The 25,921-nt window shown below is 53.3% G+C and overlaps 2 protein-coding genes across 2 annotated transcripts; one reads left to right on the top strand and one right to left on the bottom strand.

Annotated features, from left to right (window-relative positions):
- Window positions 1-2,215: 2,215 nt before the first annotated feature.
- ZBTB48 (zinc finger and BTB domain containing 48) lies at window positions 2,216-8,814 on the top strand. Its single transcript, XM_006873123.1, has 10 exons — window positions 2,216-2,949; window positions 3,305-3,546; window positions 5,765-5,876; window positions 6,419-6,511; window positions 6,771-6,857; window positions 7,021-7,175; window positions 7,530-7,666; window positions 7,744-7,908; window positions 8,308-8,396; window positions 8,509-8,814. The coding sequence occupies exons 1-10, from the start codon at window positions 2,260-2,262 to the stop codon at window positions 8,812-8,814; spliced, it is 2,076 nt and encodes a 691-aa protein (XP_006873185.1). The 5' UTR covers window positions 2,216-2,259.
- Window positions 8,815-14,004: 5,190 nt separating this feature from the next.
- KLHL21 (kelch-like family member 21) lies at window positions 14,005-25,062 on the bottom strand. Its single transcript, XM_006873107.1, has 4 exons — window positions 23,994-25,062; window positions 20,709-21,114; window positions 16,359-16,431; window positions 14,005-14,298 (listed from the first exon to the last, which is right to left on the bottom strand). Exons 1-4 carry the CDS (start codon window positions 25,012-25,014, stop codon window positions 14,005-14,007), a joined length of 1,794 nt encoding a protein of 597 aa, XP_006873169.1. The 5' UTR covers window positions 25,015-25,062.
- Between the last annotated feature and the right edge of the window lie 859 nt (window positions 25,063-25,921).

Here is a 25,921-nt window from a genome sequence, read left to right as displayed (position 1 = left end):
GTATTATCAATGTTCTACTTAAAAAAAACATCAGTATGAGACCAGAAGGTCAACAATTGCTCAGTAGCAAAATGAGAAAGTAAGGAGACAGGGAAACTAGAGTACTAGAAAGGGAGCAAACAGAACACAATAAAAGAGAATATTGACACATTGTGATAAATGTAACAAATGTCAATAAGGCATTTGTGTGGAAATTGTCAAATGGGAACCTATCTTACTGTGTAGCCTATCACCAAAAACTCAGTAATTTTTAATTTTTTTTAAAGAAACACACTTGACTCCTAAGAGTACTATTTTAATAGAGTACTGAAATGCAAAGGTTGGGAGCAAAGAGGAAGGATCCATAGTTGGAAAATGTGGCCTTGGTGATAGAAATGATGCTTTATCGGCCTTTTTACACAATAAAGAGGTGAATTGTGTATTTGGGTGTTGGCTGCATTTCCTGTCTGGGGAGGCATTTGTTGTTAGGTGCCATCGAGTTGAGTTGGTAACAACTCATAAACTTACAGTGACCTTATGCACAGCAGAATGAAATACTGCCCGATCCTGGGCCAACCTCACTACCATTGCCACACTTGAGTCCATCGATGCTGTCACCTGGCCAATCCATCTCGTTGGGGGTCTTCCTCTTTTTCTCTAACCCTCCACCTTACCAAACATGATGTCCTTCTCCAGCGACTGGTCCCTCCTGACAATATGTCCAAAGTATGAGACACGAAGTTTGGCCATCTTGGCCTCCAAGGAGCACTCTGGCTGCACTTCTTCCAACACAGATTTGTTGGTTCTTTTGCAGTCCATGGCACTTTCAATATTCTCCTCCAACACCATAACTCAAAAGCATCAATTCTTCTAAGGTCTTCCTTATTCACTGTCCAGCTTTCACATGCATATGAGGTTATTGAAAATACTATGCCTTGGGTCAGGTGCACCTTAGACCTCAAGCTGACATCTTTGCTCTTCAACACTTTAAAAAGGTCTTATGCAGCAGATTAGCCTAATGCAATATGTCGTTGTTTGATTTGTTGACTGCTGCTTTCGTGAGTGTTGATAGTTGATCCAAGAAGAATGAAGTCCTTGACAACTTCAATCTTTTTTTCCGTTGATAAGAATGTTGTTTTTTGGTCCAGTGGTGAGGATTTTTGTTTTCTTGATATTGAGATGTAATCCATACTGAAGGCTGTGCTCTTTGATCTTCATCAGTAAATATTTTAAGTCCTCTTCAAGGTAGGTACTGCAACTATTTTTCAAGTCTCGGGGTTCCAGCGGGATCACCCAATGCCAGAAACACTGGACTTTACCAATTGTTGTTGTTGTTAAGTGCTGTAGAGTCGATTCCTACCCATAGCGACCCTGTATAGGGTTTCCAAGCAGCAGCTGATGAGCTTGAACCGCCAACCTTGCAGTTCAAATGACTTTGCAGTCTGGCGAATTAACCTACAATGCCAAAGAGCTGCAAAAAACGCGTGCACAGCTTGATGTTGCCTGGCAACTCCGGAGGCGGGCCTCTGAGACGAACGGATGGTTATAGGACCACGCCTCTGTATGTATTCCATTGGCTAGTCACGGAGTGGCCCCTCCTCCAGAGGCGGAACCTAGACTTCCTACGCCTCCAAGGCGCCCCGCCCGGCCCGGCGCTCTCTGACGTCACGTCCGGCGGCGGCGACAGCGGCTGTCTCCGCACGGTTGTCCTGGCGCGTATAGTCCGGACGGTTGGTCCGGGGATCGAGGGGAAGACGGTGGTCAAGGCAGTGGGGCCGGCACGGGGAAGACCGTGCAGGTGAGGAGGGCGAGGACGGGAGGGAGCGGGCCGCCTTGTCCGCTCACAGGCGTGTGACCGCGGCGCCTTCCGCTCCGGCACCCGAGACCTGTGGGCGCGGCGTGGGCTCCACTCACCTGGCTACGCCGCCGCCTCCCTCTGCCTCCTCTTCCCAAACTTTGGTTCCACCGAGCAGCACCCCTTAACTATCCTGACTCCTATTCCTTGCTATGCCTTCCCTGCCCCAGTTGTCTGTCTGAGACCCCCACCAACTGTCCTCTCTGGTCAGTCCCACTGTGAGTTGCTCACCTGCCCTCTGTTACCCAGGATGCTCTTTCAGTTTCTTCTTGCCCTCAGTGTGCACCCTCTAACCTTGACCCAAGCCCTCGTTTGGTTGAAAGTTTGAGTTAAGCAAACCGCCCCTTAATCTTGTCACACACCCAGGGGTTTTCTCCTCGGCTTGGCTGGCCAGGTGTCTCTTCTCCCTTCCCCGCCTCCAGACCATGGAGGGCTCCTTCGTGCAGCACAGCGTGAGGGTCCTGCAGGAGCTCAACAAGCAGCGAGAGAAGGGCCAGTACTGCGATGCCACCCTGGATGTGGGAGGCCTGGTATTTAAAGCACACTGGAGTGTCCTGGCCTGCTGCAGCCACTTCTTCCAGAGCCTCGACGGGGACGACTCAGGGGGCAGTGTTGTCCTTCCTGCAGGTTTCACTGAGATTTTTGGCCTCTTGCTGGACTTTTTCTACACTGGTCACCTTGCCCTCACTTCTGGGAACCGAGATCAAGTGCTCCTGGCAGCCAGGGAGTTGCGAGTGCCAGAAGCCGTGGAGCTGTGCCAGAACTTCAAGCCCCCGCACTCTGTGGGACAGGCCTCAAGTGACCAGAAGGGCCTGGGGCAAACAACCTCCCAGGATGGGAGAAGCTGCCTCAAGGAGCCAGTGGGCCTGGAAGAAGAGGAAGTTCCTAGGACTTTGGGTCAAGCCTCCCAGGGTCAGGAGCCCAGCAACACTCACAGCCCTCAGAAGCCCCCATTGGGCCTCTTGACTCAGAGTGACAGCCCCTCCTCCTTCCATGGGAAATTCAAGCCCACCCTGAAGCTTGGTCCCCCAGAGGACAAGGAGCCTGAGGACTGCAAAGTGCCCCCGCGGCCCCTCCAGGCTGAAGGTGCCCAGCTGCAGGGTGGGAGTCATGAGGTATGCCAGGGTTGCTGATACCAGGAAGCAGAGGGAGGGGGAAAGACAGCCACTTCTGACAGACACCTGGATCTTGGGCTTTGACAGAGAAGGCTTTCTCCACACCCAGGTGGGCCACTCACGAGGCAGCCTCAGGTTAGCACTCTCCATGGTAGCCATATTCCTGAGGTGCAGTGAGTGGCCTGTGGGCGCCAGGTATTTTCCCAGACTTCCAATTTCCACACAGTGCCGCTACCTTCATTGGGACCCTCAAGGGAATGGTCACTGAGGAGGGGATGACTCTGGGCTAAAGCTGGGTTAGAATCTGCTGATTACTGCCATGACCTCAGCCTCTCCTGCTCCCTCCTTGCTCTAGTGGGAAGTGGTGGTCCAAGTTGAGGATAATGGAGAAGCCCATTATGTGTCTGAGCCTGAGACTGTACCTGCCAAGACGAAGTCCAACGTAATTACAAAAGTCTGTGCAGCTGAGCCAGCCCTGGGCTCCAGCTTCCCAGTGGCCGAGCCCGCCGAGAACAGGAGAGGCACAGTAGGGCCCGTTGAGTGCCCCACTTGTCACAAAAAGTTCCTCAGCAAATACTACCTAAAAGTGCACAACAGGTAAATTTTCTGGGTTTTTTTTTTTTGTTGTTGTTGTTTACTATTCCCATCTGCCATTGAGGGAGGGGCCTGTGTGCCCTACTTGTAAGCTGTGTAGGGGCTGGGGTACCCTCTCAGACTCACAGCATGTATCGGCTCACCTCTGCTCATCAGCTTGGTTCGAGTCCTTCTGCTACCTTCTTCCGACCACAGCCATCTGGTTGGGGATGGGTATGTGAACACTTTGTTCCACCCACTGTGGACCTTGAGCCCCAGGTGGCTTCTGCCAGGGCAGGAGAGGAATGTGTGGCCCTGAGTTGGGGCTCTTAAGACCCAGCCTTCAGGATCTCTAAAACCTGACAGTTGGGCTTTGGTCCCCAGTGCTGACTTTTAAGGTGGGTGCTGCCCACGTTTCTGGGAAATGCTCGTCTGCACCAAAGTCTCATGCTTGGGAACACTTCAGACAGAACACAGACCAGAGAGCAAGCAGGTATATACCCAGGGTCAGTGTCATATGAAAGACTTTGTGTCTAGAGCCATTGCCTGATTAGGTAGCCAGTAGCCACATGTGGCTCTCTTAACAGTAGTAAACTCATCAAAGTTAAATAAAAAGTTCTGTTTTTCTCACACACTAGCCACATTTCAAATGCTCAGCAGCCCCATGTACTACTGGTTACCGAATTGGCCAATGCAGATGTAGAGCTTGTCTGTCATTGCAGTGCTCTTGGGAAAGTGCTGCTTCCAGAGATTGCGGGGCCCCAGAGGTAGCAGGTTAGATGACAAGCCTTCCAGAGCACCATTCCATGACCACTGATCCCCCACAGTGCTATTTACTGACCAAGCCAGAGTTAGGTACACATGGTTTCTCAGTGTAACACTCAGGAAGCCACTATAGTTCACTGCTATTGGAGCCGGGGTGGGACCTGTGTGTGTACCTGCGTACTCTGCTATGAGGCAGCTGCCACCAGGGGAGTCCTGGGGACATCACAGAGTAGGAGGAAGCTCGGAGGGGTCTGCGTTCTGCCTGGACATCTGTGGATGCTCCCCCAGCGTGAGGCTCTGGTGTACAGTACTGTCCTCGGCCCTACCTGAGGTTTCAGGTGACAGTTTTCAGGAATGAGGACAGGTGACATGGCAGCATGGATGAGTGTGACCTCTTGCAGGTTGGTGGGAGCTGTCTCAGTGCTGCTCATAGGGGAATCATTTCATTCACTCATTTCACAAGCCACCTACCAGGAGCAGACTAGACTGCTCTGGGCACTTGGGACACATTAGTGAATGAAAAGGTCCCCTGTGGCATTTACCTTGTGGCAGGGTGATGCAGATGACAAATAAGGAAGCTGATAGAAGGTGAGAAGCGCTGCAGAAAAAGACTATTGAGCAGTGCCAGGGGTCTGGAGAGTTCAGGGTGGTTTGGTAACAGTTTGAACTAGCCATCGATGGTCTGGGTAGACTCACTGAGAAGGTGAGATTGGAGCAAAGATTTGAGGAGGCCAGGAAGGTAATTGCATGGATAACTGGGGAAAGCGTGTCCTAGGCAGAGGGAAGAGCCAGAGCAAAGGTAGGAGTGAGCCAGCATGCTGGTGCAGACATCTTCAGGCACAGAAACCTAGGGTGTGAAGCTGAGGTGAGAGCCGGCCAGCTGGCATAGGACAGTGTGCATGTGTGCCCTGCAAGGCCTTTTAGAGCAAAATGGGAAGCACTGGAGGGTTTTGAGCAGAGAAGTGATCCAATCCAACTTAGAGGAGTCCCTGGATTAATGAAGTTCAGAACTGTCAGGGAGCCAGGCCTAGAGGTGCATGGCTGCACTGGAGGTGGTCAGTGGAGGTGAAGAGCAGTGGTCAGTTTCTGGCCACAGTCTAAAGGTGGAGCCCACCAAGTTCCAGGCCAAATTGTTGAACTGTTTCTCCAGGCCATCAGGACCCAGGGGTTGTTTCTGCATCCAGAGAGCATGCTGGGCCACTCCTGAGCTCTGTAGTGGTCAGGTTGGTGGTGGCTGCTTGGTGAAGCCAGAAGAGGTGTGACCTGTGTCTGAGTGGCGTTCTGGCTTCTCCTGAGAGTCCCCAGCCTAGACTGAAGGGGCCTGTCCCGCTCTCCACTTTCTGGAGTCTCATAGCTCTGTGGTGAGCCCTGGTTGGCCTCAAGCAGCACCCACAGGTCCAGGGAGAATCCACGGGACACTGGCAGAGGGAGAGACTGGGGCCAACTTGGCCCCTTATCCCCCTGTGGCTTCTGGCAGGAAGCACACCGGGGAGAAACCCTTCGAGTGTCTCAAATGTGGGAAGTGCTACTTCCGGAAGGAGAATCTCTTGGAGCATGAAGCCCGGAACTGCATGAACCGCTCGGAACAGGTACTCGGAATTTGGCTTAGGTCCTGTAAGTGTGCAAGTTGGCCCAGGAATTCTGTCTCAGATGGGGCTATAGACTCAGGAGAGCCACAGGGTCCTCAGATGCCATCCTCAGATAGCCTGGCTTTAAGAGGGACAAGCCCAAGAGGGGCTCTGTGGGCAGTCTGGGTGGGCTACCCAGTCTTGGGCCCACTCCACCTTGGGCTTAGGAGAAGGGGTGTCTACACAGGGGGTGACTTCTGGAAATGCCTCCTGGCTAGCCTCCTCCCATTTCCCACCACTGGCTGTAGTTGACAGGACCCTCAAGACCCCACCCTTTTCTTCTCAGAGGCCTGTCTGGACATGAGAAGGACCTGGTGTAGCATGTTTGTATTGCTTGCTGGTGATCAGGGCAGGCAGATTATGTGTTGCCCTCTCCCATCCAAGCGTCCCCTGCTCCCCCAGGCAGACTCCTCCCAGCAGCGAGTGGAAGCTTGGGCAGAGGCTGCCGCTGCAGGCAGAAGCCCTCCCCTGATGCCAGCCCTGCTTGCTCCTCACACTGCCAGGTCTTCACGTGCTCTGTGTGTCAGGAGACCTTCCGTCGGAGGATGGAGCTGCGGTTGCACATGGTGTCCCACACCGGGGAGATGCCCTACAAGGTCAGGTTCAGGCCTGGCCCGCAGGATGTGCGTGGAGGGGAGTCTTTGGGCCAGGGGGAAGCCCCGAGACCCCTCCTGCAAAGCCTTTTATGGGAGTGGTTATCAGGCCTCCCCTGCCCATCCAGTGCTCTCAGACCCTGGCTTCAGTCTGGGAGAGGGAAGGCTTGGAATCCCATGAACACTGTGCTGCCCACCCCAATGGCCCGGTATGGCCAGGTTTCTGTCAGCGCCCTGAGGTGACTGAGGAACTGTTTTCCAGTGTTCTTCCTGCTCCCAGCAGTTCATGCAGAAGAAAGACTTACAGAGCCACATGATCAAGCTACATGGAGCTCCCAAGCCCCATGCTGTAAGTGCTGTTTGCGACCGTGCTCGCTCTGATGCCAGAGCCGCAGGTGTGAAGTGGCTGGAATGGTGTCCAGAATGGCCAACTGGCTGGGCGGCGGAGGGGGATTTGGTGCTTCCAGCAGCCTGTCTGCCCTCACCTCAGCTCTGGCTCCTCTGCCCCACAGTGCCCCACCTGTGCCAAGTGCTTCTTGTCTCGGACGGAGCTGCAGTTGCACGAGGCCTTCAAGCACCGCGGTGAAAAGTTATTCGTGTGCGAGGAGTGTGGGCACCGGGCCTCCAGCCGCAATGGCCTGCAGATGCACATTAAGGCCAAGCACAGGTGCGGACACCAGTCTTTTCCCTGGACATTCACCTGGGATGAGACCATGCCCCTGCCCCAGATCTGGGGTGGGCAAGGGTTTGTCAGGCGCAAAGATTGGAGAGGGGTTTCTGGACTCTGGGCAAATTCTTGGTCCTTGGTGGCACCTGGTGAGCCCTGGCTTGCCTGTGCCCTGTTACTCCCAGGTATACCCCACAGGCGTTTCCTTTCACTCAGGGCACAGCAGTCTTGTTTTGGCCTTGCCCTGTGTCTTTGGCTTTGTGCCTAGGTGTGCTCTCAGCTGCAGTGGAGGTGAAAAGGGCAGCTTCCCTCAGTGATGCCTCTGCCCTGTGTCCCCCCACCTCGCCTGGACAGGAATGAGAGGCCATACGTCTGTGAGTTCTGTAGTCATGCCTTCACCCAGAAGGCCAACCTCAACATGCACCTGCGCACGCACACAGGCGAGAAGCCCTTTCAGTGCCACCTCTGTGGCAAGACCTTCCGAACCCAAGGTGAGGCAGGTCCTGTACCCTCTCAACCCCTGCCCTAGGGCCAGGCCTGGCAGCTAAGCTCTCCTTTGTGCTCACAGCCAGCCTGGACAAGCACAACCGCACCCACACCGGCGAGAGGCCCTTCAGCTGCGAGTTCTGTGAGCAGCGCTTCACCGAGAAGGGGCCCCTCCTGAGGCACGTTGCCAGTCGCCACCAGGAAGGCCGACCCCACTTCTGCCAGATCTGTGGGAAGACCTTCAAAGGTACTGGGTTGGCAGGAAACCATTGCCTTTCCCTGGGCAAGGTCTGGGTCACCTGCATTTTCTGCTGCCATAAGGTGGAGAGCTTCCAGGGGAGAGACCAAGCACACCAGTGGTTTTTAGATGCTCATTCTCTGCAGCAGAATCTTTCTGCTGGTGGGGTTTCCTATCCCCATGACTGAGCTGAGCTGAGGAGAGCCAAGCTGTTCAGTTAGAACAGTGTTGGCCTCAGGGTGATGCTATGGAGTCCTGGCAGAAACTGCTGGGAACTGCTCAGCCTTCTTGCTCTCTGCCTATTTCCCCATGGACCCCCGGGGCTCCCAGTCTCCCATCTTCAGGGCATGATCATGGCCTCCCTCCCACGTCTCCTGGAGGTTCCTCATGCCATTGTCCCTCCCGCAGCTGTGGAGCAGCTACGCGTGCATGTCAGGAGGCACAAAGGAGTGAGGAAGTTCGAGTGTACTGAGTGTGGCTACAAGTTCACTCGGCAGGTAGGTTTTCCAGTCCTCCTACCCTGGGCCCCCTCCCCTAGTCCGGAGCTTCTCCTTCCTCCGACCTCAGGCCCCCTTCTCTAGTCCTGAGCCCCCCCTCCCTCCATATCAGGCCCACCTGCGGAGACACATGGAGATCCACGACCGCGTAGAGAACTACAATCCACGGCAGCGCAAGCTGCGGAACCTGATCATTGAGGACGAGAAGGTGGTGGTAGTAGCGCTCCAGCCACCTGCCGAGCTAGAGGTGGGCTCTGCGGAGGTGATCGTGGAGTCTCTGAGCCAGGGCAGCCTGGCGTCCCAGCTCCCTGGCCAGAGACTGTGTACAGATGAGAACTTCACTGGCTCAGGTGTTATGGGACCCTCACTCATCATCACAGCCACCATCCCTGAGGACTGTGGCCCCAGCCCCCAATAAACCATATGGCTTTGGACTCGGGGTTCCAGCATAGCCAGTAGTCCTTTCTCTGGATCAGGGGCTCCAGTGATGTGCGCCACCCCCCAGTACCCTTAAGGAGAAACAGACTTGCTCAACCCTTCTAGAGCAGAGCTGAGTGGTGCCCCCGCCACCTGTTGAGAGCCTCTGACCCTAGACCCTCTTACATCATCTGTGTTTTCTCCCTCATCCCTCAGAACTTTAAAACTGGGAGCATTAGCCAGATACAGCAAGAGTGTTGCTGTTTTATTACAGTTGAGGTGGTGACAGCCCCGTGGGTGGACATCACCACTAACTAAAGCAGTGGCCAGGGACCCTGGTGGTAAGTAGGCTAGTTAAGACTCAGGCCCCGGTAGTGTAGTCTGATGGGGCTGGGGTCTGCAGAGCGCTGATCTCTGAACCCAGGCAAGCACACCAGAGGTGGCCTTCCTCCTTGAGGAGGTCCTAGTTAGCTTGTTGCTGTGGCTAGGAAGGCCAGGCTGAGGATAGGGAGAGGCCTTGGGGACTCTGGTTGCCACCCCAGGCTGCAAGTTCTGCAGCCACAGGGAGCTGTGGGTGCCACATGGCATTGAGGGAAAGTGCATGGGTGCTGGAGGCAGAGCCCTTGTGCCTAAATAAATCCCTTCCTCGTGCTCTGCAAGTTACTATGCTCCTTGTTTCCATTTCCTCATGTTTTAATGGGCACGTTTTCACAGACAAGGAAGAAATGAGAAAACCCACTGTGTAAGTTATCTACTGCTAGATCAAAGATCATCCCGAAGGTCACGGGCTGAGCAGCTGTCAAGGTGCTGGTTGTCGGTGGGACCTCAGCCTGGACTGGCAGGGCTTGGAGGCCAGGACCCCAGAGAAGGTCAAGTCTATTAAGCCCTGGAATGGTCCAGCCTCTGGAGTTGTGTATAATTACCTCTGCCATGTGCTGTCAGTCAAGGTTTCGGTTTCCAAGGAATTGCTGGTACCTTTGAACCGCTGACCCTGCAGTGTACAGTCCAGTGCTTATCCCATAGCACCACATCAGGTCTCAAGACAATCAGTCACCAAAAAGTCACTTCTTGCATTCAAAGGGGAGGGGACGTAGGCCCCCTCACTGGATGGGAGTGGATATGAGTGCTGAGGGCAGTCAGTGCTGAGGGCAGTGCTTGGCTTGGGTGAATGAGTAAACTCATTCAGCAGTAGTGGCGGCCATGACCCCAACAGCTGCAGAGCCTGGAACATAAATGTATCACTAGTGGCTTCTGGAAACTTCGCCTCCATGTTAGATTCCTCCTGGAGCTTGAGGCTGCTGTTGTTGAGTGCCGTCTAGTCGGTTCCTACTCACCATGGCCCTGTATAGGATTTGTATTTTCTATTTCAGATCATTGGAAGCTCAAAGACAGCATTCGCCTGCAGTAATTGATGTCCCAGGTTTCTATAAGTTGCTTCAGCTCTATCTTGAGAAGGGTGTTAAAACAAACTGTAGCCTCAAGACACTTGCAGGCTTGGTTTCGGCTCTCCCTTGGCCTTGCTCAGAGAGGATGTGGAAAGCATTTCTAACTTTGGTGGTGCCTGTGAACCCGGCTTGTTCTGGGGGCCTTCCATTTTAAGCACTCCACCTGCCAGGGTCAGGATTCATTCTGCTGTGGAGGGCTCATCCCCATTCTGCATACAGCTTTAGGAAGAGGGGCCAGGGCAGGTGGCTAAGGGAGGACTCTGAAGCCAGCTGGGTCCTGACGGCCAAGTGAAGTAGCAGCTTCCCCACTCGGAAGTTACAAGGATAAAGCCACATGCCTCCCTCAATGTGTCCTGGGCATGGGTCTCCTTTCTCCACTACTGCATACCTTGTAAAATCTGAGACTGAAAGGACCCATGTCACTTCAGAAAGCATGAGCCTTGCTCAATCTGTCAGCAGGGCACCTTGTATACTGCTCCTAATTCTCTACTCTTCCCCTCCATGTGTGACCTCATCCCACATGATCTCCTGCACAGGGATAAAGGCAATGACACAAAGACATCAGATGTACAGGAAGTACTTTTATTTTAAAATGCTTGAAGGCATCTTTCAACCATACACAGTATTCTGGACATGTAAGCCTACAGGACAAAATAAATACACAAATCTGCCCCACTCTGGGGTGGAATCTGATGTGAATACTGGAGGGAGGGGTGCCTCTTCATAATGTAAGAATTTCTGCAACCATATATGTACAGAATTCTTAGATAGATAACCATTAAATACTAGTCACTGGATCTTCATAATTTAATTTGTCTTGTAGACGGATAAAATTCTGTACACACAACTCGGACATAACCACATTCCCAGCCAGCTCGGTATCTGTCCCAAGCTCAGTGTACAGACATCCTGAAAGCAGGGACTCTACAGCTTAGAATCCAGAGCAAGATGCTGAAGACATGTGGGCAGTTCTGGTGAGCAGACACAGCAGAGGAACACAAACCAAACCCACAATCCCAGTCCTCACTGGCCCACACCCAAACCATCTAATGACAAGAGCAGCCACACAACACTGTGTGGTAAATGGTGGTCTGCAGGAGTGGGGGTACAAGGCCACTGACTGCACTGTAGTCCAACCCAGCCCCTCCCCACCAGGAAGCTTTCCCAAGGGACCGTCCAATGGGCACCTGAAACCCAAAACACCCCACCAGCCTAGACTTGGCTCTTGGAGCCTGAATGCAACCATGTGTGGGCTAGAAAGAAAAATGGGATCAAGAAAGCATTTGAAGCCCCCTTTGTGTAGGCCCAAAGAAACCCTGGTGAAGCCGGAGGTTAAAATTGAGCTACTTGTTAATAAACTCAATGCACCAGCTGCTTCACTAGAGAAAGATGAGGCAGTCTCCTTTGGTAAAGATTTATAGTCTCGGACACCCCATAGAGAACTTGTCTTACAGGGTCACTGTGAGCTGGACTCCACTGGATGACGTGGGTTTGGGGTTTGTTCCAGCACAACAGCTTTACTTTATACCACACCCCACTCCTTAAATTGGCCTTTGGAAAGTACTTGATTTCTGTAGCGTCACCATCTGCCCTATTCGGAAGAAGTTGAAATAACTCCAAGTGTAGTACACGCCCTGCTGGGCCTTCTCAGAGTACTGAGAGGCCTCTAGCAGAGAGGCTCTGAGGGGCACAGGGGGCCCTTTCCACATGATTGAGACCAATAGCTCTCTCTTGGGAAACCTCCCAGCCCCACCTCCCAGAAATGACCTTGATCTATTAGCTATCAGAGAGCCAAGGGAAGTTTTTCTGCACCAAGCACTGTGCTTGGCATAGATTCTGGATCTGACCAATACAGGTGGCAGAGCCTGCAAGTGGTCTCCCAGCCCCAGTGTGTGGACAGCTTGCTGGGTAGGCATTGGGATCAAGAAAGATCCATGCAGTCCTGACATGAAGTAAGCACTGAGGGAGCCGACCATCTTGGGCTGAGACCTGACCCACCCAGGAATTCAGACTTGAACCTGAGGTTTGAACTGGAGGGTTCCCCAGGAAGCAGAGGACCCAACATCCAAGCCCAGACACAGGCTTGGGGTATACAGAACCTTGGCTAGAGGGGTCTGATCCAGATCGAATTCCATGCTACTAACAGGAGTCCCTGTGTGGGACCTGGCCCAGCAGATACCCTCAGAGGGTACTTTCTCCCCCTACCCTAGCCCTCCTCATCATGCCAGATACACAGAAGTTCAGCAATGACAGAGTGACACTGTGGGGAAAGCAGGTCGGAGTGGTGGCTGGCTTAGCCTTGGCCAGCAGCCCTCATTTCAGGCACCATGAACTGAATGGCAGTATGACAAGAGCCTCCTCCGGAACATGTAAGAGAAGGCAGGCAGCTGTCCCAACTGGGACTTCCTCTAGAGATCCTAGGAGAAACTCAGGCAACAAGGGTTTTCCTGGGACCATGCACCACCCCTAACAAAAGGGGCACAGTACAGTTTGTTACGTGAGCGTCCTGAAACTCAATGTTTGTCTCCTAGTGAGAAGATAGCTCCAAAAGTCAAGTCACTGGGAAAAGACTTCTGTTCAATTAATGAGGAATCCATCTGGCGCAGACGAAGGAAGGAAGGACAGATTTAATCAAATGCTACTCCGGGCATCTTGAGGACCCTGAAGTTTCCTGGAGACTCCTCCTGCCCTCTACTTCCGATCTGGTCCTGAGCTTCTGCGAAACCTCAAATCACCCCAAAGAAAACTTGGGCAAAATGGCACTTTGATAGACTTAAAAAAATCAAACAAACGCAATCCTGTTCCTAGCTCACTCCTCCAACTCTTTAAGGAAGGGTTGGACTTCAGGCATTGTAAACCCTAGTGTCAGGCATCAATGGAGCCCCTGCCAGGCTCCCTCATCCAGACAATGGATTCTCCATTGGTAGGCACAGTGAGGACCAGGACAGGGCCCCAGGAGCCACATACAAATGTCCATTCATTTGTTGGGTTGCGCTCTGTGAGACTCCAAGGGCCTCCCAAAGAGGGCAACAACCTTGCACTTGAATATGACTCCTCTTCATCAACCTGGATACAGGCCCAGTAGAGGCTTCCGTAGCAGCTAGCGGGGTGGGTGAGAGACCCAGCCTCAGCTACACATGCGCTCTGGACACACACAGATGTCTGTCCACAGTCCCATCACATTGCACTTACCTGTACAGGCCTCACCCCTGTGATAAGGGATTGGTGGGAAAACCTAGCAACGGGGAGGGACTATACAGGTGGATCCTCCTCTGTCTGGGGGCCTGGCCCTTTGGGAAGGCCAGCACTGGCCATTGCATTGGGAAGTCACATACTGACCCCAGTACTCCAGGTCTAGGTAGGTCTAGGTTACATTCTCAGGCTCCTCAGGGGGCTCTCCCACCTGTCCCTCATCTCCTTAGGTAGGAGCAAATAGGCACCACTGGCAACAGTTACAGGGGTGTGTGCTGCACTGGTGAGCTAGGGACTTGCAGGTGGGAGTCAGAGACATGTGCTGACGAGTGGCTTTTTTGCGACCAAGGGAGGGTTATCTGTGACCGGCTTTAGCTCCAGCAGCCATGACAATGGCCTCCAAATGCACGACAACTTTCCAGGTGGTGAATCCTGGAAGCCACACACCACCTGGGAGCCCAGTCTGTCCCCGCGTACAAAGGAAGGTCACTACCCTTCCTCATACACAGGTGCCGGATCACCTGTGCCAAGGCCCTCCCTGGGCCAGGCCGGGGCTAGTGCAGCCCATTCAGGTTCTGTGGCAGCTGACGCTGACCCGAGTTCATCTCGTGACCGCCACTGTCCAGCTCAAAGCCTCGCCCGCCTGAGGACATCTGGGGCATGAACTGACGGAAGATGCTGACGCTGCCATGCCAGAAGGTGGGCTCTGGGAGCCGCCCTACCACACTCCATGCACGGGTCTCTGGGTCATATGCTTCCACTACATCCGAGAGTTCAAATGTGTTGTCGTAGCCGCCAGAGACGTACAGCTTCCCACCCAGGACAGCCAGGCTGCCCCCGACATGCACCTGTGGGTCAAAGGGGACAGGTGAGAGGAGGCTGGAACCAGAGCAGGGCAGAGCTCCCACCCAGGCTGGGCCTACAGCACTTTCCAGAAGCAAGACTGGGAGCCCTCCTGTGCAGACTTCTCAGAGACACCCAGCTAGGGCAGGCCAACGTCCTGCCTTCACCTGGCTAGGAAAACAGAGGGCTTTCTGGAGGTTAAGCACCATGTTGGGACTGGCAAGCAATCCTTCTCTCTGCTGTCAGGGCAGCCCCTATGGACACTGCCTGAAACTCACACAAGAGATCATCTTGAGTGACCTCTGCAACTACCCGCCAGTTGTGTACTACTGCTCTTCCCACCTTACAGACGGGGAAACTGAGGCTTGCAGGGCTGACAGAGGCAGAGCTGGGGTGTGACCCCAAAGTCCGGGGTCTAGTCTACCTTTCCCAAATCTGCCACAGTGAGTATGTGTAGCCCACTGTGGGGGAAACAAGAACATTACAGATGTCAAATGTACAGAAAACGTTATGCCATGACATCATAAAATTTGTGACCCAACCCACAGTGCCACCAGGGTTCCTAGCTAAGGCACAGAGGAGTTACTAAGATCCCAGGCCCACGCAGCTCAGAGTTCATCTGTCCAACCACTGCTCACTAAAGCCCTGAAGCCCTCCGGACAGGCACTGTTCTAGGCACTGGGACGCAGTAGAGTCCAGAATGCAGCAGGAGCCCTGGCCCTCACGGGGGGAACACAAGGGGTTAATACTCTAATGCCCCATCTGACATCTGCTGTAAGTGTTCGGGGAGGGACCAGGAACACTGGAGTGGGGAGGGGAGTTGTTGTGTTGTTGTGAGGTGCCGTCGAGTCGGTTCTGACCCATAGCGACCCTGTAGAGGGTTTCCGAGGAGCAGCTGGTGAGCTTGAACCGCCAACCTTGCAGTTCAAACGGCTTTGCAGTCTGGCACATTAACCCATAGTGCCACACCAGGACTCAGAGTAGAGGTCTCATAATAAGCGGTTTGGGAATTTTAAGTAAGATAGAAAAGGGCCTAGGCACCCTGGCACAGATGTAGTTTGGGGATTAGATGTGTGGCCAAGCCTTCCAGGCATCATTACCCACTCAGGCTCGGGCAGAGCTCCCTTCCAACAAGCAGCCTTCTCTGCAGCTGTTTGAGCATCCTGCTTCAGAGCATACAGCAGGCACTCAATACATGCATGCCCAAAATCAGTCCGAGGAATGGGAGCAGTGAGAGTGGGTCAGTCCCCAGAGACCTACTGTCTGACCTCATTTCTGTTATCTGCTGTTCACTCAGCCACTCTGGCTGGTCTGGGCACACACCAGGATACCCACCATAGGCCCTGTGCTATATCTCTCATGTGCACTATCTCTCATGGAGCCAAGATGGGGGCATTGCTTGTGGGGGAGGAACCACTTGGTCCCTGTCCAGAGCCCAGGGCAGCAGTCCCCCGCTTCAATGGTCATGAGTGGCCTCCTTGGGGACACTCACCCCCCCAGGAAGTGCATGGTTCACTCCTGCATATCTTTCTGGCCTCTGTTCAAAAGTCAACTTAGCAGGGAGGCCTAAAGTCTACTCCCCTCCTTACCTCAGTGCCGCTGGTCCCTCCCCAGGTACTTACACAGATGCCAGATGGGGCATTTGACTACAGACCACTGTCATCTCCCAGCATGGTGTTAGTCCCATGGGGGCCTGTCTGACTCTGCTGAATCTCCAGTGCCTAGAGCAGTGCCTGCCCAAAGGGGTTCAGTGAGCAGTGGTTGATCAGATGAACTCTGAGCTGTGTGGGCCTGGGATCTTAGTAACTTCTCTGTGCCTTAGCTAGGAAACCTGGTGGTGCTGTGGGTTAAGTGTTGGGTGGCCAACTGCAAGGGCACACTTCTAACTAACCAGCCTCTGAGGGAGAACAATTCCTGAACAAAGCCCCCTCTGTTATGTGTGAGAAAATCTGCTACAGGCGCCAACACAGGGCCATGCCCACCACCACTCTACCAAACAATTACTGTACTTAAGCCGAAAAAACACATCTGGCTTCTATGTCCCGCGCGGTCCGTCGGGACTCACCTGATTCATAGACGGGATCTTGTCCCACTCATTCTTCACTGGGTTATAGACGTCCACCTCAGCGGAGTCGTCCCTGTGGAAGAGGCAAGGAAGCAGCTGGTCAGGGTGGGGAGGAAGAACGAGGGGGGCAGAACTGCATTGACTACCCCCCTCCTGTGGGGTCTTCAGACCTCAGCTCCCTCCAGCCAGCTGGTTTCTTTGATGCCAGCTGGCAGCCTCGCTGGCTGGGCAGGACCATATTCTGCTTCTCAGGCACCCTCCAGGTATCCATGCCAGCCCTAACCTGCACCTAAAGGACACATCTCTTAGTATTTACACCTTTGGGGGACTCTACCATCCAGCACTGGTCATGCTTGGACTTGGCACATTCTGTTCCACCTCAGGTTTCCAAACAAATCTCTCTTTTTGCCCCTGCGCCTCCCAGTCTCTTACCCACCCTTCCCATTCTGGCTCGTCTCCTTTTAAGGGAACCATCTGTGGCTGACCAGTCCACATCAGGCTTCCCCTCCATAATACACACCCCCACGTACCCTGGACCATTCCTCAGCCACTGCCCTTTACATTACCACGAGCCCAATGCCTGCCTGGCTCACTGCTGTACCCTTGGTTACACAAATAAAAGAGACCAGCAATGTCCTGCACTTTAAGGTCAGGCTCCTGCAGTCTGTCTGATCCCCTCCTTGGGGGTGCTATAGGATAATTATTGGATTGTTAACTTCAAGGCCAGCAGTTCAAACCCACCAGCTGCTCCACAGGGAAAAGATGACGCTTTCTGCTTCTGTAAAGATTTACAGCCTCGGAAATCCTATACAGGGTCGACATGAGTTGGACCCGACTTGATGGTATTGGGTTTGTTTTTTTCCCATTGTACTAAAAGGCTCAAATGTACAGCGTTTTCATGAACAGTAAAGACACTACTTTAAAAAAAAAAGTAATAGACGAATTATAATAATAATGTTCATAAGTCTGGAGTGTTATGGGTTAGGTTGTGGTCCCCAAAAAAATAGGTTGATGTTCTAGTTCCAATACTTATGAACATGACTATTTAGAAACAGAGTCTTTGCAGATTAACTGTGTTAATTATCTGGTCATACTGGACCAGGGTGGGCCCTAGATTCAATATGTGACTGATGTTTTTTAAGAGAAGTAGAGGACTATGGAGCTCTGGTAGCGTAGTGGTAAGGAAACGGGCTGCGAACCGCAAGGTCAGCAGTTCGAAACTACCAGCTGTTCCGCGGGAGAGAGAGGAGGCTTTCTGCTCCCGTAAAAATTTACAGCCTCGGAAACCCTGTACAGGGTCGCTATAAGGCAGAACCGACTCCACGGCACATAACAACAACAACAGACGACCGCCACATGAAAACAAAGGCAGAAACTGGAATGATGTATCTACAAACCAAAGAACCTCAGGATTGCTGGGAGCCAACAGAAGCTAGGAGAAAGGTAAAGATGGACCCACTTCAGTGAGCTTGCCCTGCTGCCATGTTGACTGCAGACTCCCACCCTCCAGAACTATCAGACAGTAACTTCCTGTTGTTTAGAAAACTAACATAAAGGGTCAGCAAACATTTTCAGAAAGGCCGGACTGAAAATATTTTTGGCTCTTTGGACCAGATGGTCTCTGTCTCATCTACTCAGCTTTGTAGCCGTGTTAAAAAAGCAGCTGCAAATAATACATAAACACACGGGCTGTCTAGGTCACAACAAGTCTTGACTTAGGGACACAGATATCTGAATATCCTATAATCTTCCCAGGTTATGAAACCACATTCTTCTTTTTGATATTCCTTCTAAATATTTTAACATGTACAATATTTGCACGTTAAAATATTTATGTTCCTGGGGCATACCAAGATGATAATTAAACAGTGGAATCTACTAGACTGTCTTTCCCACGTCTCCTACTCACCCCAGCAAAGATTCACAAGCTGCAACCAGGCTCTTTCATCAGCTGCACCTGGTGTATCCTGGCCAAGGCACTATCTCTCATGGAGCCAAGATGGGGGCATTGCTTGTGGGGGAGGAACCACTTGGTCCCTATCCAGAGCCCAGGGCAGCAGTACCCCCCTTCAATGGTCATGAGTGGCCTCCTTGGGGACAGCGCCTTCTGGAAAAATGTGCCTAGAGACAAGTGGACTCTGGGCCAGGCGTCACCTGCTTCCTGCACCAACACTTAAATATCACAGATCCAGACCCAGGCCCTGTCCTGGTTCTCAGGAGCCACTCTCTGCCACTCAGTTAACCTCCATTTCGGTCAGGCCAGGCCTCCATTCTTCACCTAGGGAATGCTGTGGTCTGCAGTCCTGCTGCTACTAGGGGAGGCTGGACCAGGTCACCACCACCAGGGCAGACGCTGAGATCCACCTCCCCTCAACTCCCCAAGGGTGAGGTATACCCTAAGGCTTCCATAAGGGATGCCTGAGCAGCTGACAGATGACACAGACCAGGAAGCAGTTGTGTCTGACATGGACAGAGCGGTCTTGCTCCAGGACCTCAGGACAAGGAGGACATTCTCAGAGACACCTGTCTTAGAACTGCCAGTGAGGGGCTGGGGTGAAGGCCCTGGCACGCTGGCTGATAAGCTGTATTTATAGCATCCCCATCCCCCCCTCTTTGAGGACACCTACCTCGGCTCTGGAGGGAGAGCAGGCGAAGGGTCAGAGACTGTTTTATAACAGCCTCAGGACTTGCCTAAGATGCCAGGGCTTTCTTGGAGCAGATCAGAGGCTCCTGGCACAAGCAACAGCAAGCCTCTCAGTCACTTGCGTGACAAGCAACCCCACAGTTGTCCCCAATGGGGTTTGCTCACCCTGAAAAGCTCAGTTTGCTCCTTGGAAGGAGCCTCAGCAGACCGGTGCGGCTCAGATTGACAGGAGGGGGGCCCAGATCAAAGAGTATGCCTCCACTGAGGTCCAATTCAAAGGCCAGTTGAAAAGGATGGCACAGGAGATGGTCATTCATACCCTCCCCTCCTGGGTCCCAGAGCTTCAGTAGGCTCTGTGCCAGGGAGGGGAGCAGCAGGTATGTATGCAAAACACACACACACACACACACACACAGAAGCTGTATATAGCGGGCAGGGAGCTCCTAGCTCCCTCCTGGATCCCCGCTGGAGAGGGCACTTGACTACGACCAGATAGATAGCAGCTGCCACCACTCACTCCATGCTGTCTCCTGCCTAGCCCTGTGGTGAGGATCTGAGTAGGAAACATCCTTGGTACAAACCTGCTCCACTGTTCCAAGTCTGTGCCTGTCAACAAGTCCCTCTATCCCCCTTGGCTTGTTTTGCCATCTCTGCAAGGAGGCAAGAGTACTGTCCAGCTCACTGGAGCTGTGGTGAGCACACTGGACACACACACACAAAGGCAGAGGGCAGCAGCACAAAGCTCGCCCATGTCCATACACGTGGCTTGGCACACGCTAACATCCTCCTCATTCCCCAGAGGCTCTGGAGCTACTCAATACTAAGCCCCTCCCCGGTCCAGAGAAGTTAGGGGTCCCCTGGAGAATAATACTCTTAGTGGCTCAAAGACTGACGAATACCCTGAATGGGAGGCCCAGTCAGGCAATCCGTCCGAGGGGAAATGAGTGGGACTGCCATCTGGCGCTAGGACAGAACCCGCTGGAAAGGCTCAATATGCAAAAAAGCAAAAACCTAAACCCACTGCATGGAATCAGTTCCCTGACTCCTGGCAACTCCATATGCTACAGAGAACGGCCCCAAAGGGTTTTCCTGGTTGGGATCTTTACAGAAGCAATTTGCCAAGCCTCTCTTCCACTGAACCATGGGTGGATTTGAACCACCAACTGTTATGTTAGTAGCCGAGCACAAATCACTTGTGCCATCCAGGCTCCTGACACAAGTGTGCTTCATACAGTAGCGGTGGGAGCTGGTCCCCCACCTTCCTGACCACAGACCCTCAGCTTTGCATGTTGGGGAGAGGTGATAGGACAAGGCAACACCTCCTCAGACTCAAAGTCTTCTCCAATCTTTTTCTAATTCCAATTCCCTTCTAGGTCCTTTGCAACAAATGTCATGTGAGAAAACAAGCAGGGCTCTTAACAGGATCCTCCAGGTGAAAATCCAGCAAAGAGGGAGAGTTTTATTTGGCTTCTATGGACCTTGAGAAAGTTCTCTGAAAGCACCTAACTTTCATACATTTGGCATCACTTGACCCACATCACCCGGAAGCCCATAGAAACTGCTCTAAGAAATGCGGGGAAGGAATGCTTTGGAGCCACAAGTCCTGGACTTGAATCCAGCTTCCCCTCAGTCTCTTTTGGGGAGAACAGTGGTGATGGCCTTGTGTCATTGCTGGGCAGACAGCAGGCTGGCACCTGGGGACTCACCTGATAAAGTACATGAGTCCATTCAGCGTCACAGTCTTGGGGGAAAAGGACCAGGGTGGGAGCTGTCCGCAGTCCACCAGGGACCACAGGTCTGTGTCTGGGTGATAGCACTGAATGACCATGGTCTCCTTGCCAGCCAGGGAGCCAATGGCGTAGAGCCTGCCACGGCAGGCAGTGGTGGAGCAGTTGTCCATGGGGTAGGTCATGGGCTGCAAGGCCTCCCAGGAGTCAGCAGTGTGGTCGTAGCGCTCTGTGCTATCTGCTGCCACCACGTAAAGAAGCCCATCCAGCACTGAGGAGCTGTGGTACTCGCGGGCCTTCAGCATGGGCGCCACCTCTGTCCACTCGTTCACGCTTGAGTTATACCTCCACACACAGTCGTAGAGCCTTGAGCCGTCGGACCCACCTGCCAGGCACACAATGGAGACGGTCAGCCTACTCCAAACTTTCCACAACTTCTGTGGGGCCTCATCCCGGGGAGTAACTAACCTCACTATGCTTCAAACTCAACATGTGCCCAAGTCCCGTCCTCTCTTCCCCTGCCCAGCCCAGTACCTCAAGCTGGGGCTAAGCAGATATATAAACTGACCACTGGCCAGGACCAAAGTCCACCTTCTAAAACAGCACCCTGCTTAACCACTGTGCCACCAGGGCTCCGTTTTATTTCAATAAAGAGCTTAAAAAATGGTGCTGGGTATATCATAAAGGAAAATCTGAGGTCTACTTAGAACACTAGAGTCCCACAGTTATGCAAATAACTACTGCACTCACCACTAACCAAAAAGTTGGACTTGATCGTCTGGCCAGAGGCACCATAGAAAAGAAACCTGACAGCCTACTTCAAAACAACAACAAAATTGTCCACTAAAACCTATGAGGAGAACAAAACCCCAAGAACCTATGAGGAGAGATAGGGATAGTACTCTTGTCGTACAATAGTGAATAATTGCTATCAGGACTGACTGTGAGGCTTGGAAATGTAAAGGTAGACATTTTGTAGCAAAAGGAGAAGAGTCCTTGACTTTGTAGTCCAGGAGCGGAGGTCCCTGGGACCATCAAAGGAGAAGAGCAGACTGTAGGACCCTATCCAGAGACACAGTGACAGTGACGTCAGAGATGGAGGGAGAGACGATGACGTGGAGAGATGGAGTGGCTAGGGCCTCTAGACCCAGAGAGGGAGAGGGGCTATGTGCTGGCGGCCCAGGGGCAGGCTTGTGGGGTGTACCCTTTGGTTATTTGATGCTGCATGGTGGGGATTGTAATCGTGGCAATGAAACGATATATGACAGGATGAATGTAAAGCTAATGTTATCCCATGTAAACTGTCACATTAATTCACAATAAAAACTAAAAAAAAACAAACCTATGAGGAGAAGGATGAATGTAAAGCTAATGCTCTCCCAAGTAAACTATCACTCAATTCACAATAAAAACAAAAACATTTCAGGAGTTCTGGTGTGGCACTGTAGAATAAGCACTGAACTGTTAACTGGAAAGCCTGTACAGGGTCGCTGTCACTTAACAACAAAAACCTAGGGACCCTTGTGGTTGGATTTTCAGCCAAGCAATATACAGGTCTATGGGGTGAGGGGAGAGGAGGTACAACAACAACAACACTAATGGGGTATGCACATCATGGAATGGTCAGCCAACAAAGATCAAAAAGACAACATTTACCTAAAGAAACAACAGTGGGCTAAGTGATGTTACATGGAGAGGACAAGAACCACTGAAAAGAAATGAAGTGTGTGATTTGTTGAATGTACAATGGATAATCTGCTGTGTAAATCTTCACATAATTTACAATAAAAAGTTAAAAAACCTATGGAGCACAGTTCCACTCTGACACACATAGGGTCTAACACACATGACTTGACAGCAACTGTTTTTTTTATCCAAGACACCAAAATCTCCACAACTCCAGGAATCCCTCCTCCCTGAGGCTGGCGCCACTGGGCAGAGCACCAGGACATTCTAGCCTTCTAGCCTCCTGGGCTTTGAAAGGAACAAAGTCCCTTGTAAGTCTGCTCTGCCTGTTTTTCTCCTTCCAATTGAGAAGGGGGTCAAAAACAGCTGCAGTTGCTCTTCCCCTCCATTGAATCCCCTATAGGCAGCTGTAGAGTGATCAGGATGGTTGCTTAAACCCCAAGGATTAGCTGCTCAGCTGTGGCATTTATGGAAGGGTGTACAAAAGCGGGGGCAAGGTTGGCCAGTTCTGAGAGCATGTTCTCTGCTCAAAGCCACACTGGTCAGACTTGAGGGGCCATGGTCTCCAATCAACCTCAAATTGGAAAGAGAGGCAGATTCAGGCCAGAGTTGTGCCCGGAGAGCCAGGATACACCTTCCTGACCAGCCAAAAGCCCCCTAGAACAACCCAATAGTTGTTCTGAGGGAAATTTCTTCCCCAATCAACCCTGAACCTCCCCAGCTTGTTAACAAAGCCACCAAAGGCTGGCTCGGTCACATTCTTTCCTTACAAAACTGTCAGAGAAGGGCCCTCCTGGCATCAGGGGACACAACCTCATATGCTGGATTCATCCTTCATAAAAAATGTGGGAGAGCCCAGGATGGGCAGGCTGAGGCCCGCCCACCATGACTCGGCAGTGTTTTGGGGTTTGGGCCAACTAACTGGAAGAAAACCTAGAAGCATGTGACTGTGTTTACAGTCTTAGGAGCTCAACCTAAACAACATGTGACACAAATGTAGCTCCTAGGTGTGGGTGACCTAGCCCAGGGAACCTGGTCACCAGTGACAAACCAGTGAGTCAGGAGGCCTACGTGGCCCGAAAGAGGGAGAAATCCCCGTGACAGGGTTGAAGGGTGTCTCACAGGGCATCAGTCTTGGTCCTGTCCCTGGATTCCTCAAGGAGAGAAAGAAAGCACCCATTGTGTGGTATAAATGCCCCAGGACCTTCCAAGTAAATAGGGGAGTATCTCCTAGTCGGGATCCGGCTCACCCAGGCGGGCCCAGCTGCACAGAGAACAGAGATGACCCACAAGCACTTACTTGTCTTGATTCACACAAGGGCCCTTTCTAGCGGCTGAAAAAGTATCAGCCCTAAAAAACGTCACGAGGAGCGTCTGCCAGCCTCCCTTATCTAACTAAGGAGGATAGTGAGAAATGGCCGCCTGGACTCAGGTGCATTCCTGGGGGATCAGGTTCTGTGGGTTTCTCCTCTAGAATGTCTTCTTCCATGGGCAAAGGCGGCCAAGACCAACCCCAGAGATCTGTCTCAACGGCGGCTTGGTGGGAGCCTGGGGTCTCAGATGGTCCCCGTCACTTACCAGTCACATAGATGTCATTGCCGAGCGCCACGATGCTGTACCCCCCGCCCAGATGGTCGGGGAACTCAGCCAGGTAGCGCCACTGGCCTGTCTGTGGGTTGTAGCAGTCGACCGTGACCAGCTCATCACAGTCCTGATCGCAGCCACCCACGAGCACGAGGATCTCGGCGAGACCGGTGGAGGGACGAGGGCGCATGCGGGGGCAGGGCCCGCGGTCGTGGCGGTCGTAGCGTGCCGCCTGGAAGTCGCGCGCCTCGCGCAGCAGGCGCAGACAGGGCGGGCAGCGCGCCACCAGAGGCTCGGCCTCAACGTGCGCCAGTAGGTAGAAGCGGCGCACGAAGGGCAGGCGCACGGCCTCGAGCAGCTGCGGCCAATGCGCGGCGCGGCGCGGCGGGTCAGCGCGCACCCAGCGCAGCGCCAGCTGATAGGCAGCCTCCTCCTTGGGGACGCACAGCCCATCGTCGCGCAGGTAGCGCAGCAGTCGCGCCAGGGGCAGCCGCTCCAACTGCTCGGCGCCCAGCTCGCCCACGTGGCGCAGTATAAAGCGCTGCGCGGCGCTAGCCAACCCAGTGCAACTGAAGGCCTCTGCGAAGTCTTGCATGTCCAGGCAGTTGGCCAGGTCGAGCTGCTGCTGCAAGAAGGCACCGCACGCCTCCTTCACGGCCGGGAACTGTAGCAAGTCGGCGGCGCGCAGCAATGGTTCGGCGTTGTCGCCGCTCACCGCCACGCGGCCAGTGTAGCTGAAGTCTAGCAGCAGCTGTAGCATGTCAGGCGGCACGCCGTGTAGTCGCACCCGCTCTGCGCGGCTCTCACGCAGCTGCCCGGCGAACATGGCGCGGAAGTAGGGGCTGGCGGCTGCCAGCACCGCCCGGTGCGCCGGGAAGTCGCGCCCGCCTGCTGCCTCTAGGGTGACGTCCAGAAACTTGCGCTCGGCGCGGAGCTGGCTTAGGCCGCGCAGAAGGCTCAGGGCGTGTGCCGGATCTGAGAAAGGCAGCACAGCTAAGGGCGCCGGCCGCTCCATGGCGCCTGCGCTACTCGGGTACCGCGGCCAGGGCCTGCGGAGAGACGCAGCGCGCCCCGCGCCACGGCGCTAAATACGGCCGGGCGCCGGCGGGGGCGGGGAGGCGGGGTCTTGGTGGCACCGCCCACTTAACTCCAAACCGCCCGGACTCGCTTCTCTGTGCACCCCCGCCTCCGCGTTTAGGCTGAGTCACTGGCTCGCCCGCGCCCCTCCAACCCTCCACCCTTCCGGGGCTCCCTGCCGCCTCCGACGACGCCCTAGGTCGGGGACAGCGGGTGACAAGTGCCTCCAGGCCTGCCCACCCCCCGCCGGATGCTGGGCCTAAAGCTGATGAGATCTCCAGCTCGGCGCCCGGCTCCGAGGCCAACCCGCGCGCGCCAGACCGCCGGGAGTCCAGGCACAATGGCTTTTTTATCCTTCGAGTTTTACTAGTCCAAAGGGTTGACTGTTAACTGGCAGATTTCTCACGACAGGATGATTCTTAGGATTCAGGAGGAAGGCGTGAACAAACGTATGAATTTTTAGGTGTTTTCTTTTTCTTTGGTCATCTACTCATATTGGAGTCCTGGTATTACGCTGTGGGTTAATGCTCTGGACTGCAAAGTCGGTTTGTACAGCAAGGTCGGCGGTTCAAGCTCACCAACCACTCACTACTCGGAAACTCTATACAGTGTCGCAATGAGTCGGAAAGGCTTGACGGCATTTAACAACAAGTTATTAATGATACCGGCCAGATTCCAGGAAACTCTACTGTTGCTTCAGGATTTTAAACTATATGGTTATTAGAGGGAGTCGATTTAGCTTCCCATTCATAGACTTTGAGGCTCCTGGACGGCCCTACAGAAGGGACAAGCCTGTCCTCCTGGCCTCCCAGGCAGCTTTTCCAATTCCATGAGCAGGGCATTGC

The sequence above is a fragment of the Chrysochloris asiatica genome, unplaced genomic scaffold (assembly GCF_000296735.1).
Source record: "Chrysochloris asiatica unplaced genomic scaffold, ChrAsi1.0 scaffold00223, whole genome shotgun sequence".
In the NCBI taxonomy this organism is placed as follows: domain Eukaryota; kingdom Metazoa; phylum Chordata; class Mammalia; order Afrosoricida; family Chrysochloridae; genus Chrysochloris; species Chrysochloris asiatica.
The sequence above is the reverse complement of the archived record's forward strand: the minus strand, read 5'-3'. Positions and strand labels throughout refer to the sequence as shown.